This window comes from Morchella sextelata, assembly GCF_020137385.1.
Source record: "Morchella sextelata strain SCLS chromosome Unknown scls_25, whole genome shotgun sequence".
In the NCBI taxonomy this organism is placed as follows: Eukaryota; Fungi; Ascomycota; class Pezizomycetes; order Pezizales; family Morchellaceae; genus Morchella; species Morchella sextelata.
Window position 1 is genome coordinate 213,737 of NW_025408640.1, and position 13,665 is coordinate 227,401.

Below are 13,665 nucleotides of genomic sequence, written 5' to 3' on the forward strand. Positions count from 1 at the left end.
CTAGAAAATATTTTCACTTACTTCAAACGGATTCGAACAATCATAGAAGCCCGGGCCGGAGGTGCACAGGTTGAAAGTACACCATCTCGATGGCACCGGAAATACAAACTTGTTCTGTATACCCAGGTCTGCGATGTGCTAAAGCATTTCCTGGTGGCTACGCGTACGCACCACATTACCGCCCGCCCCCGCAACATAGGGCTTCGAACTACATGTAGTCTTTTTGCCTCACGCTTGCAACCCCCTGTTAGGGGAATCTAGATAAATAGCCCGCCAGGTCCTTCTTATTTTCAATTCCTCCATCCATCTGTCTGTTGTCCTCCATTCATCCAAACAACCATCGCTTTAAACCTCAATATCCTCATCCATTGAAGTCATCTGTAAAACCCTCGATACGTCTCCGAGGTCCTCGAAATCATCCAATTAATACCCGCAAGCTACCCTCGAACTTCTCGAATAAGCCTCCTGAAACAATGCTACAACCATATTCCGCCCGCGGACAGATCCTCACTCTGCTCGCTCAATACAAAAACCTCGGCGAGCAGAGACGCGACACGCTGAAAAGAATACGTCAAACCCGCACGATGTACATGATCGCTTATGACCACGTGGGAAAGGAGACCTGGGACGGAGGCTCTTGGAAAACAGACAAGGGCCTACGACTCCTAGCCCAAAACCTCAAACGCCTCACCGACCAGGAGGTCACTTTACGCGAGAGACTCACGGAGCTGGAGCGGGATGCACTGGGTTGCTTCATGCTGATTGCAAAGATCATTCCCGAACTTCTTGAGCGCTGCCAGGGTACAATGGCGGAGATTCTACAGGGACGTAGGGAAGGTTTTAGCTTTGAAATTTGAAGGCTCAGAATGGGAACGACGATCGAAGCATTGGGACGACATGGGACGGGAGAAAAGATGGGAGTGGGTACGAAGGAATTGTGAATTTGTCACAACGCACGGAGGAGGTTTTTGGAATAATCTGATTGATCGAGCGGGTCGGTTTTCAAATTGGCCGCTTGTAGCTTCTTTCAAGTAGCTATACCAGCATTTCATTTTCTGTAACTCACATAGCAATGAATTCGAATACTCTGACTAGCTATATAGAGAGAGATTCCTGCCATTTGTGAACTACGTGTGATCTAATGACCATTAGCCACCGAACTGGCCACGTAAACCTAGAGGTCGCATGGGTGCTGAAAGAGCCACAACCAGTGGGAAGGAAGGTTAAAGAGGATTGATAACACAGCTTCGCAAGTACATATTTGGTAGTGCCTCGACGATAATAGTTCTGCTCGCAGAATGGATTGCGACAAGGGTGGTGGATTATTCCCCTGTAATCATAATTATTCTGTCTTTTCCCCCTCTGAGACAAATTGTAAGCTTCTCGGAAAGGCGTCAAATCAGCCAGGGTGTCATCTTTCTCGAGCGGCGGTAGTGAAAAAGTAAGATCTTTGATACCCGCTGAATTACTCTCGCAAGAAACGATTTAAAAACTTCTATAGATAGAAGAATACGAAGAAAAGAATGGTCACCTAATCCCGGCCGTGTCAGCCACCTTTGATTGAGTCTCTTCCACGATAAATCCTACCTCTTTTCTTTTCCCTCTCTTCTCTTATCTTGATCTCATTAGGTCTCTAGTATCGGTCCAAAAGTCTGTACTTAGGTAGGTATATATATACCGTCGGTCAGAGTCTCGGTGTCTAGCTCACTGATAGGTGTCGAGAGATTTCCTTCCATTCCGTAAGTTTCGGCGTGCCACATCTACGAGGGGCTCATACCATTTACGGCCAGCCGCTATTAGTTTTACATTTCACACAAGATAATACAATCCTGCTCTGTTATGAGAAAAGCTGCCACTATTGCTTTTGCACTTAGTACCAGTTAATGACACTTTCGTTAATTTCGAGTACCTAAGGGAGCTATAAATAAGTACCTCCGGCCGCAAGTCATGACATATCATCAGTACCAACCATCCTCTACAAACGGTAATTAGTAACAGCAATATTCTACAATAACAACTATTTATTAACAACAATTAATTTAGAGATACATAGCAATACATCTTCAACCATGACCTCCACCACAGTTTTCTTGCATCTTCGCCAGATCAACCTCCTGGTCGTCAGTATCAGAGCCTTCAAGAGAACCCTCATGCATGAACAACAACTCCGCGACCATTATATGGCACAGCTTGCTGAAATTCATATCTACACTCTCGAAGACTACGCCACGGTTGCCGGAGATGACATTGATTCTCCGTATGAAACCATTGCGGTCAATGCTGCTATTCTCGGGCACAGAATCCTTCATAATATGTGGTTGATCAAGGATTCTGAGGATGAGCTGGTAAACCTGTTGGAGGTAAACAGGGAGTTGTGGATTCTTTAGTTCCTTGGGGAACTTTTGCAAGAGAGGTTTTTCGTTACTCAAATGTGAAATCTTTGGACTTGTGCTATCATGGTGAGAATGCTTCAATACATTAATATTGGGAAAGAAATCTAACAAGCTAACTCTCTCTAGATTTAAATCATAAACAGTTTTCTCGGATACCAAACATATACACAACGTACTGTGTCGGCGAAGGCAGGAAACACGAAGGATGAGGGGTGGATTAAGCTGTGGATTAACTTTCTGTTTTCGATATCGTCCTGTTCTCATAGCACTTGTGCCGTTTACTCAAATTTGGAAATTAAATAGCTTGAATAAATGGAGAGAGAATTTCAGGTTTTAATTGCTCAGTACTATACATCGTATACCTCAGTTTATATTATTGTCGCGAACGTTCAGTAGTAATTCCGTAGAGATCTCTCTTCATACTCATGATAGAAAATGTCGGTGATGTGCGTGTGATCTCCAAACAATAAATTAAGAGCCATGTAGTTCGCAAGATTTGAGGCGAATTTCTCCTTTTTCTTGGGGTGCGTGACTTCGTGCAAGCCACTCCTAGCTTTCCACTTCACAAAATCACTCTGATCTCAGGGTCGTTTGGGCACCCGTAGTACCTAGAAGTGTGTAGCATCTGCCACCGGAGGTTTTTCATGATCACTTTCTCCTACAAACACCAACCGACCTCCCACCATGCCTTTTACAGAGCCTATTTTCAATCCACGGATGATAATTATCCTCAGCGACAGGATCGATCTCGTTGAGCTTTCCCTCTCTCTGTCAAACCATCTCCGTGAACGTTACCTCATTCAGCTTGCGAGGATTCGTACCCACAGGCTCACAGCTCCAGTTGCCGGCGATAGTCTTGATGCGGCCTATGAGAGGATTGCTCTTCGAGACCTTGCGGAACTCGAAAATCTAATTGCCGAAAAAACAAGGTTGATTCGTGAGTTGGAAATGAGGTTAGAGCTGCTCGTGGAGGCGAACAGATGGGTTTGGCTGCTTTAGATCTCCGAGCTTGCGCTTGCAAGGTGAGAAAGTTTGAACGCTACGGGGAATTGAAGCTAAAATGGTCTCTAGATCAAAGATACAACCAGGTTTTCAGTAAGCGACGAGTACACAAAGCTGCATGCTCGGTCAGGAAGCTATGTTCACAGGGATGACGGATAAGGGGGGGAGGAGCTGCCGGTTTTGATTACCTTCTTTGATACCAACTAAGACGTCTTCTCGAATTAAATAACTTGCATAAATCAAGGGAACTATGAATTTTAATACATTTGTAGTATCCTATACCTGTTTCTTACTATAATTGTCGTGAACATTGTTGCTCCGGAAAGTACTTTAATTCCGTAGATATCTCACTTGATAATTTTAATAGAAACTGTCGATCATGTGCGTGTGATCTCCGAACATTACCAGATATAAGCTAGTTCTGCAGGTTTGATTAGAATTTCCTCCTTTTTTTCACAGCGCATTAGCATGATTTTAAGGGAGCCACTTTCATTTTTGCTCTTCACACAAATTACTCAAATTTCAAGCATTCAGAGTACCTATAAATATGTAGAATCTCGCACCGGAAGTTAGGACTTGCTCAGTACATATCAATCATCTTCCACCACCGGTAATTAGTAACACCTATTGACCCCACTCTATGGCAAGTACTTACTAAAAAACAACTTAATATAGAACCATAGATACACAAACAGGCCTTCCACCTGACCTAATCTATCAATAAATAAACCAACCGGGCTTCCACCATGGCTTTCAACTCACCGATTTTCAATCCTCAGCAGATCAATATCCTAAGTAACAGGATCGAGGTCCTCAAAGCTGAGCTCTGTCACTCGCACTCTCTCCTCGAGCGCTATGTCAGGCAACTTGCAAGGATGCACACCCACGGTCTTAATGCAGTTTATGTCCCAGTTGCCGGCGATATCATCAATATCAGCAACGAGGAACTTACTGCTCGAATTTCAGCGCTTACATTCAGGATTGTGAAGAGAAAAAGATTGACTAACAGCTTGGAAATGAGACTTGGGCTGCTCCTGGAGGCGAATAGATGGGTTTGGCTTCTTTAGATCCGACCCGGTCTCGGAGGTGTCACGGGGTTGGGCTTTCATGGTATGAGAGTTTAAATACTGCGGGGAATAAAAGCTAACATGTACATTTGCTCTAGATCAAAATTACGACGAGATCATACAGTAAATAACGTATACACAAAGCGACATACTCGGTGATCATGAAGGATCGCAAGGATGAGGGAGGAGGGGATGGGATCTACCTGTTTTCAATGTCTCCTTGTTCTGATACCAATTCAGTCGCTCACTCAAATTAAATAGCTTGATCAATTGAATAAATAAAGAGATTAATAAATTTCAAAGTACGATATATACATTATATAGCTCTTCCGACTTCATATGATTATCGCGAACCTTCTCTCCTCACGTGACAATAGTTTAATTCCGTAGATATCCCTCTTCATACTATTGTGAAAAAACCGTCGGTAATGTCTTGTGAGAAATCCCCAAACATTAACAGTTGGCTATGCTGTTCTGAACCATTTATGACTTTGGCGTAAGCGACTTTTAGTTTTTGAATTTCTCACAAATAACCCTAACTCAGGGTCATCCGAAGCACCCAGAAATATGTAGTGTCGACAACCGGAAGCTATGAGTTACCGAGCACCAGTCATCCTACAACATCGGTAATTAGTAACACCTATATCCCACGAAAACAGGTACTTACTAAAAACGATTTAATCTAGAGTTATACACATACCAACCAAACTACCGCCATGTCTCTTCCGCCGCCTATGTACAGTTCCCAGGAGATCAATTCCGTTAAACAGAGGATCGCGGACCTTAAGGCTAGTGATTCCATCTCAAAAAAACTTCGTACACACTATGTCTCCTAGGTTTCGGCCATTCGTGCGCAGAGCCATCGCATCCACGAACTTCACGACGGGATGAATGACTGCTACGAAGACACTATTGCTAGCCTGAAACTAGTTGAGGGGAGACTTAGCGAGATCGAAGGGGCTATTGCGTTCTTGGAGAGGAAGTTAGGGCGTTTTCTCGCGGCGAATCAATGGCATGACCTGCTTTAGATCCTGGGAGGTGCCGTGACACGTGTTCTCAAAGTTGTTGGCTTTCAAGGTAATAGTACTTGCCGAATAATACAGAAAACAAAAGCTAACATGTCCTTTAGATCAGACCAGAACCACCGATTACAATAATTAAACAACGCAATGTCAGGCGGTGCAACAACCTAAGGATGACGGTTGAGGAGGATGGGAGCTGTGACTCACTTGTTTTCATAATTTTCCTGTAATTTTATACCAATGAGCCGTTTACGCATATCAAATAGCTTGAATAGAAGTTTGAATTTTAAAATATGCTTTAATAGTGTCTCACAGCCCCACCCCTCTAAACCCTCCCCATGATTGCCGCGAGTCGCAAGCAAAGGTTTTGCATCTTAGGAGAAGCTCAGCTTCCCCACCCCGCGAAGACCGGCGACGTAAACTGCGGGTAATGTGATCTGAAGGAATTTAGCACTCCCCGAAGTAACCACATATAATATTTGATGGTTGTAAGGTGGCTTCTTCTTCATGGTTATTAAAGCTTCCACGAATCGTACGCGTACCGACCTACCAACACCACCCCCTCTCTGCCCATTGCGCCCCTCCGCCCCTCCGATACTGAACTCGATACTCTATAGCGGTCTTGGGGGCGCGGTATGAAAGTGGCTAGACTGCACCTCGGTGTGCTGCGGGGTGTTAGTACGCGACGTTGCTTTCGGCATCATATGATATCACTCGGATATGTCAATGCGCTCCTTCTCACAACGCACCTTGAGCTGTGTCTCGTAGGCGACCATACAGCCTCGAAGCACACATACACCCTTGAATCATCTGTGATAGTGATCTATTGAATTTTAATGCCGATGTTTTGACACCCCCGAAGTAGTTATCCAGCTGCCGGCCGCGGTGGACGATCCATGAGCAAAGGGGGCTCCAATTTCAAATGACTATTGGAGGACCGCACACGATGACTCGCTTCTCCCCAACATCGACAAACCTAAGACACGAATAACTGCCTCTCCATAACCCATCATCGCGACAGATCCACCGCATTCCGATGTAAGTACCAAAGCCAGCTCGGAGTTCGAGTCGAAGCCATGCTAACTGTCAGAGGAGCAGCAGCTCAAGAGTCCCAGCTTTCAAAGTCGACTACCATAAGAAATGCAGCGTCCAGGTCCACCACCGCCCACTACCCCGCACACCGCCAGCTCACAGCCTCATCCTCCATGCCTCATTCCTGGCGTTCGCTCACCGGACATGTCTCCCCTCATCCCCGTCCAGCCGTTGTTCAGCTCCCGTACACAGATGTCCCCCCACGCAGTCGCCATCCACCCCGGAGTCACCCGTGAGGAGTACGTCGACAGCCTCATTCGGAGACACAGCGTTCTCCGCACTGAGTATATTACACTCAAGGAGCGCTACAGGAGACTCGCGCAGGATCACGCCAACGCGTTGAACCCTGGTCGTAATCCTACCGTCAAGGTTTTCAGGGCGGCACCTCTGATCAATGGACTTGCGCAATGGTTGGAGAGCTTTGCGAGTGATCTGGAGGCTTTGTTGGATGCTGTCAACGTGGCGGAGGCGAGGGCGTTCGAGAAGTTTACGGAGCTTATGAAGGTGGATAAACTCCTTCAGGATCTAGGGGTCCCCGTGGCGGACGACTAGGTTGGGGGAACAAAGTCTTTTGGAATAGTTAAAAAGGGTATCCAATCTGTCAACTTTTACCGAGATCCTACTTCTTTCTTTCCTTCTTTTTTTTTTTTTCTTTTGGCGGGGGAGCGAAGGGAATTGGGACATCAAGCCAGATCAGCTGTTTTGGTAAAAATTGTTTTCTCTTTCCGCACGGGTCGGACACGGAATTAAATGGATACTTCTTCTGTTGTTTTCCTCTAGATTATATTATCGCGAGCGCTCAGTACTGGGGGGTACCTTTGATAGAAAGTACCTACAAATTTTCAATTTCCGTCTTTCAAACTACTGAAATTAAGCAGGGCAAGATGGGACAGCAGCACTTCTATTTAGACTTCGTTTGACCTCTCATACATGGTCCAGACACATGTCGACCCGGGAAAGATTAGAGGAAGAAGCTCTTCGCGCCACTCTAGGAAACCCTAACCCACGATCAATCCCCAGCTGTCATTGGCCCTCGCCGACCCTACAAACATTGACGTAAATGATGAACCGGCCATGTTTAAATACAAAGCTATGTTGAGATTGCGAGAAGTAGGAACTCGGAATAAAACGGATCTCTCGCTGAGATCATGACAAGCTATTACCCCTGTTTCGCTACCTGTTATCAAAAGAGCAGGCATCTCCGGGTTATCACCAAATCAGAAAGCAAGCCTTTCGCAGTTAACCATACACATCCCTCAATAGTATAAAAGTTGTAGTGTTTTTTATCTTGATTACTAATTATCTAATCGCTCATGAATTAAAAGGTCAGAAGACGTTACGACGAAATCCCCACACAGACCTCCGACCTTTTAATTAACGTGTCACCTTTCAATACCCTCTAGCTCTAACTAAGTACTCGTACTACTCTCCATTCCGATGCCTGCTCTCCTGATTGTGACTCACTTCGCTCCTTCGGGCACCTCGTGAAGTAAACCTCACTACGCATAGTGCTCCCCAAACGCCCACATTGAAGCCCAAAATCCAGTCAAGTCTTCGTCCCTCACGGGCACACCCCTCATCTGCCCCCACCCCTCCATAAGCACAGGATCGCGGTTCCTCTCGCGCTCCCGATACATGTTCTCTCTCACGCCATCACTATCTGTGATTGTCACCCCCGGGCACAGTGTATAGATCTCATCAAGAACAGCCATTCTCTTGTCTTCGACAGCCTCGAGTCGAGCCTGCAGCACGCGCTTTTCACGCCTGAGAAAGTTCAAGAAGGACCTGACCTTCTCGGTTTGCATAGAGTAGTGCTCGTCAAACCACTCGTTGAGATCAGCGATCTTGACACCGACGTAAAAGATTTCGTCGCAGTGCTCTTGGAGGCGGTGGAGTAGGACCTTGAGTTGTTCGGGGGTTGTGGGGCTTTCCATGTTGGATGTTGTTGGTTTTTGGAATGAGCTTTGATAATATATTATGGGTTGGTTGTTTGTTTTCGGAATGGGCTTGTTGATGTATTGTAATGTGAGTTGGCTGGGTGATGGAGGATAGAGTAAGACGGAACGCAAACTATTTAAATATAGCTGGTTAACGGCTGCTAGGGCGGGAATATTTCAAGATATCCTGTCTGTCACTACCTTCTTTCATCTATCGCACCGGTGATGTCATATTTTGGACTTTGATAAATCGATGGCTTTTCAAGATTTTATTTTCTTACTTTGAGGCCTAGATGTCGATAGGCTATGTATACGGCCGGTGTGTATATGAATATACAGTGAGTCATATTCCCACAGCTAACATCAACGAGTCATAATGAGTGGGGGGGGGCGTGGGTTTATTGGCTAAGTATCGATTAAAACGAGTGATGATCCAAGATCGATCATTACTGCTGGAATACACCGGTAAACGAGTGATAGTTCATGATTGACAGTTACTGCTGGAATATTTTGACTCATATCAAAGAAGGTTTTGCTTTAAGGTCACTGCACGGCAATTAACGTCTGATGCTCGGTTTTTATTAATTAGAAATTAATTCTTTTCTTACGTATGATAATTAGTTCGTTATAAGTATTAGTACTATCAAATCGAGAATCTTTCTACTTTTAACGCAACCAAAAAAATCTTCTGCACCTCAATCACCCACACAAATTAAAACACCCTCTGCCACAACCAATTCCATTAAATCCCCCCCCCCCCCTCCTGGGGGCCCAAATTGTTCACTCCATTCCCACCCTCACCAACCCCACCACTGCACCATCACAAAAGCAAAGTGCACTGGTCACACTTCCAGTGATCGCACACCTCACACTCGCGGTCATATTTCCACGACCACTGACTACTGCAATTGCAGCACTCCCACAGCGCATCCTTACCCGGCACTCCCCCCCGGGGGCACGCGTTCGGGGTGTCCGCCATATCAGGAGGCAGGATTGCGCCAATTGGCGCTGCGGGGTAGGGAGAAGATGAGGGCTGGCAGGTTGGTGAATTCATGTTTTCGAAGGTGACTGGGGGGACTGGGAGGTCGTGGGGTTGGGTTGGTGTATTTTGGGTAGAGTTGTAATTAGTGGCTCTGGGTTGTTGCTTTGAACGGGAGCGTGGTTTCGGATACGGCGGATGTGTGATGGATGTTTATTATTTGGGAGCAGGGGTGAATTTGTCATTATATAGGCAGTACGCCCGTTAGCATGATTCTATGTAGCCGCCGGATACTTAGATACTACAGAAACTTCCATACCGCAGCATCGAAATTTTCTGGCGAAAATGGGATTCACCCTGCGGCTTGAGCCGTATAGAAAGATGGTAGAATGAATTCTGTTGACTTTTATTTTTCTGGTCGGCGATGTTGGGGGGTGGGGAGTTGTAGCTGTGCTAGTGGGTCATGCACAGAAAGTCAAACACCTCGACCAAAGGTCCGCATTGGGCGTTATTGAAAACTTAGGTTTGTTGTCCTGTCCAAGTGGCTTGGCTTAAGCGAGTGCTATCCCATGACGCGAGTGAGAGCGCGTGACGGAGCATGTTCTTTCAAGTTTACACATTTAGAGGCAGTTGATAACCGAGAAGGTGGGATATGGGCCGCATGGGGATTAGACCATTTGAAAGGATATCTGACTTGATATCGAAACAGTTGGTTAAATTGGTATAGGTTCTTGGGTGAAAATTGTCCACCTCTTGAATCCTCCGATCGTGCTATAAGACGAACATTCGTCCGGCCAGACTAAATTCTCACTACCAACTCACATCGCTCAAACCAGCCAAACTAACACAGGATATCGTAATACCCAATACTCAAGCCATCCAAACTAACACAGGAACCCCAACACGCAATACTCAAACCATGCCATCCCAAAACCCCACCCTCGACATCCACCACCCCACCGACTTCCCCATCCGGCAGTTCATCCTACGCAGCCGCCTCGCCGCCATCGAAAAGGCCACCACCGCCCACAAGCTCATCCGCGAGAAACTACTGACCCTGAAAACAGAGTGTAAAGATGGGCTGACCGAGAACTTCCTCGACGCGCTCGAAAGAGAGCTGAATCGTGTTAATCGCGTGCTGGGGGATTTTTCTATCGAGTTTGTCAAGGTGGGGGCAGAGATTAATGTGTTGGAGAGTGCAGAGGCGAGGAGAGTGTGCGTTCAGGGGAAGGAGGTGCGGAGGAGGTGCTTTTAGGTTGTGGATGGTATTTAAGACCGTCTATGCTGGGTAGGTAGTTAGTTAATTAGTGGAGAAGAGAATAAAATCATGACGCCTTAGCAGAAAGACCTGGATGAATTAGAAGAGCTCAGCTTGAGGTGCCAGTTGGGTATTTATGTCTAATTATATCCACGCTATCAGATGGGCGTAGGGTAGAGTGAAACGCAATGTGCAGGGAATGACGCATCTGATGCCAGTTTGGTCGTGCTCATCCACGGTGCCAGATGTATACTGTAGCCTACTATACTCTTTCCACATTCCCGCTGGGTGACCAACGTTACACGAGCGCCCAGTCTGCGCCACAACTCGGCTACGAGTGATATTACATGAGGCAGCAGCCTCTGTGGCTTTTTCAAGTGCTAGTGCTACATGAAGCGCAGAAGCAGGTACGCAGCCCCGGGTCCGTGTGCTCGACGTCGCATCAGTTAACGGTCTCGATGGTAGGTGGAAGTTAGTTCCGCGGGGGATTGTGGAGTGGGGCATGGTTCGCTAACAGTGGATGGGTGACGCCCATTGAATGGAGATGGATTGAGGGCATGGGTGAGGAAGAGAGTTTGAAATGGTCATACGCGGGAGATCTAAGCAGCATGATGCGAAAGAAAAGAACTTGATCTCGAGATGTTGAGCAGGTATTCCTCAACTCTTCCTTCCATTCATTACGAGCTATCTATGTTCCGTGCGTACTGAGATATGCTATGCTTCTACGCTATGCAATTCTAAATACCCCGAAATGAAATGTAAGCCAAGCTTACAGGAACTCTCGAAGACTCAGGTACACGGCTTGATATTCATTCTATTTAACTCGTTACTACAGCGGTTTAGAACAGACAACATTTAGAGTGGAACGTCTTGATGAAAAAACAATGAGAGATCACCTTTCACCGCGCTGAGAAATGCTTTCATATCCCATCCCTAACCAGCTAGTAACTCCCACTGACACGACGCAATGCTTTGTAGACGATAAGAAACCCAAAGGTTCAAAAGAGCCACCGAACCACCTCCGCTATTCACGCGGCGCAGGCGCCTTCCCCTCCTTTTTCTCGAACCGACGTTTCCTAATTAACACCTCCATCAGCATCATATCACCAGACTCAAAAAGCAGGCATGAACAACTCACATCCCCCTCAAAAACGGCCTCATCTCCTCCAGCTGCACCGCCTCCACCTCCTCCGCCCACAACTTAATCCTCGCCTTGCGACTCTCCCCCAGCACCCACACCACCAGACTGACACCCCCCACACCGCCCACCTCCGCGCGACAAAACGCACACCTCAAGAACGTCGGCCAGTGATGCGGCCTCGTGATCGCCGCCCACCACGTCCCGAGTACACAAGAGCGACACATGCGGTGCCCACAGGCAAAGACCAGCCTGGCCTCGCGGCGCGTGCAGCACGGACACGCCGGGTGACGGCCGGGCTCGGGATGCAGCGGGTCGATGTCCGTGGCGTCCGAGGCGTCGCCGAACGAGTGGTAGCTCGGCGCGGCCAAGTGGAGAACGGCTCGCGGCGTGAGCGTCCAGATGGCGGCCAGGACGGCCTGGTCCTGGCCGTTGAAGCTGCGCCAGTCGAGCGCTGTGATGCGGTGGTCGGGGTCGCGGGTCACTGCATACACCACAGAACATCAGTCCAGTGTTAATTATTACTACACCATCTATCCAAGCTCCTGGTGTACTACTCACCACCCAAGAACATCTCCACATCCCTGCCATCACTGCTCACAAACACCAGCGCATCCTCCACACGCCAGCGGCGGCTCCCATCGGCCTCCTGCACCTCCGCTCCCCTGGGGAACCTTTCCCGCATCGTCCGCCACGGCTGGTGGGTGATGACCTCCTGGTCCTGCGCATCCAGGTCGTCCAGCACGGATCTCCACCGCGGCACAGGCGCAAGGACACGCGTGTTGGCGGTGACAGTCAGCCGCCGCGGCAGAAGGAAGATGTGCACGCCGTTCAGGCGGATGCGGCTACGGCTGTTGTTGGGGCCGTTCCAGTCGCCGTTGGTGGTGATCACGCCGGCGACGGGGGCGAAGGGGTTGTGCCGGTGGGTTCGCGTAGTGTTGTTGGGGTTGCTATTGGTTGCGCCGGGGAGGGCAGGGGCGGGGGCGGGGGCGGCCGCGAGCATGCCGAGTTCGCTGTGCTGAGGTCGACCCGGACGGTCGCCGATAGTGCCGGGTGTATGGTAACCGGGAACAAGGAGCCCGAACTCGCCCGGCGGACCTGGAGCCGCACTCGAGCTACTATTTCCCGGCCTGCTGCTCGACGGCGCCCCGCCGAGAAGCATCCCGAACTCGCCGTGCTGCGACGGGGCGGCGTGCTGGCTCCCATTTCCAGCCGGCCGGTTCGACCCACTGCTTGAAGACTCGCCGCCGTCGCTGGGATGAAGGACACCGAACCCGCCGTGCTGGGACGGACCCGTGCGCTGCCTCTGCCCATGCCCAATCGCGGCCACTCTGGACCCACTGCTCGACGACTCGCCGCCGCCGCCATGTCCAGGATGCAACACACCGAATCTGCCCTGCTGTGCCGCAACCGGCGGCGTGCCGTGGCCTGCCCCGACACGCCACGACTCCCCGTCGTAGGGGCCGTGGCGTACGGGGTTCATGCTTACTGTGCTGAGCCTGCTCATGGTAGGGCCGCGGTGGCCTTCGGGGTGGGGTGTTTCGGGCTGAGACATTGCGCGGAGCTCTGCGAGCGGGGTCTCGCGGGGGGGACGGCGCGGGGCGGGGAGGGAGTCGATGGTGTCGCCGTGGGGGGTGCCTGGTGGGGGGCGGGGGCGGGGGGGCATCCTGTCTAGTTAGGGTTGAGATGTTAGTGGAGGTCCAGGGTGGTGGTGGTGGTGGACGATAGGAAATGTTGTTGGTTTTTCTGACCTTTTTTTTTCTTTTTGCGTGATTCG

At 48.9% G+C, this 13,665-nt stretch overlaps 8 protein-coding genes across 8 annotated transcripts; 6 read left to right on the forward strand and 2 right to left on the reverse strand.

Moving 5' to 3' along the window:
* Positions 1-473: 473 nt before the first annotated feature.
* Positions 474-857, forward strand: H6S33_007972 (uncharacterized protein; the record flags this gene model as incomplete). Its single annotated transcript, XM_044839658.1, has 1 exon — positions 474-857. One exon carries the CDS (start codon positions 474-476, stop codon positions 855-857), a length of 384 nt encoding a protein of 127 aa, XP_044688163.1.
* Positions 858-1,298: 441 nt separating this feature from the next.
* On the forward strand, positions 1,299-2,387 carry H6S33_007973 (uncharacterized protein; the record flags this gene model as incomplete). Its single annotated transcript, XM_044839659.1, has 7 exons — positions 1,299-1,332; positions 1,392-1,441; positions 1,502-1,545; positions 1,630-1,662; positions 1,715-1,739; positions 1,963-1,984; positions 2,044-2,387. The coding sequence occupies 7 exons, from the start codon at positions 1,299-1,301 to the stop codon at positions 2,385-2,387; spliced, it is 552 nt and encodes a 183-aa protein (XP_044688164.1).
* Positions 2,388-3,077: 690 nt separating this feature from the next.
* Positions 3,078-3,554, forward strand: H6S33_007974 (uncharacterized protein; the record flags this gene model as incomplete). The annotated part of the gene is made up of 3 exons (XM_044839660.1): positions 3,078-3,330; positions 3,393-3,415; positions 3,465-3,554. 3 exons carry the CDS (start codon positions 3,078-3,080, stop codon positions 3,552-3,554), a joined length of 366 nt encoding a protein of 121 aa, XP_044688165.1.
* Positions 3,555-4,141: 587 nt separating this feature from the next.
* Positions 4,142-4,462, forward strand: H6S33_007975 (uncharacterized protein; the record flags this gene model as incomplete). The annotated part of the gene is made up of 1 exon (XM_044839661.1): positions 4,142-4,462. One exon carries the CDS (start codon positions 4,142-4,144, stop codon positions 4,460-4,462), a length of 321 nt encoding a protein of 106 aa, XP_044688166.1.
* Positions 4,463-6,720: 2,258 nt separating this feature from the next.
* On the forward strand, positions 6,721-7,128 carry H6S33_007976 (uncharacterized protein; the record flags this gene model as incomplete). Its single annotated transcript, XM_044839662.1, has 1 exon — positions 6,721-7,128. The coding sequence occupies one exon, from the start codon at positions 6,721-6,723 to the stop codon at positions 7,126-7,128; it is 408 nt and encodes a 135-aa protein (XP_044688167.1).
* Positions 7,129-8,075: 947 nt separating this feature from the next.
* Positions 8,076-8,510, reverse strand: H6S33_007977 (uncharacterized protein; the record flags this gene model as incomplete). The annotated part of the gene is made up of 1 exon (XM_044839663.1): positions 8,076-8,510. One exon carries the CDS (start codon positions 8,508-8,510, stop codon positions 8,076-8,078), a length of 435 nt encoding a protein of 144 aa, XP_044688168.1.
* Positions 8,511-10,411: 1,901 nt separating this feature from the next.
* Positions 10,412-10,747, forward strand: H6S33_007978 (uncharacterized protein; the record flags this gene model as incomplete). Its single annotated transcript, XM_044839665.1, has 1 exon — positions 10,412-10,747. The coding sequence occupies one exon, from the start codon at positions 10,412-10,414 to the stop codon at positions 10,745-10,747; it is 336 nt and encodes a 111-aa protein (XP_044688169.1).
* A 1,027-nt stretch (positions 10,748-11,774) lies between these two features.
* H6S33_007979 (uncharacterized protein) lies at positions 11,775-13,554 on the reverse strand (the record flags this gene model as incomplete). Its single annotated transcript, XM_044839666.1, has 3 exons — positions 11,775-11,826; positions 11,889-12,372; positions 12,450-13,554. 3 exons carry the CDS (start codon positions 13,552-13,554, stop codon positions 11,775-11,777), a joined length of 1,641 nt encoding a protein of 546 aa, XP_044688170.1.
* Positions 13,555-13,665: the final 111 nt, after the last annotated feature.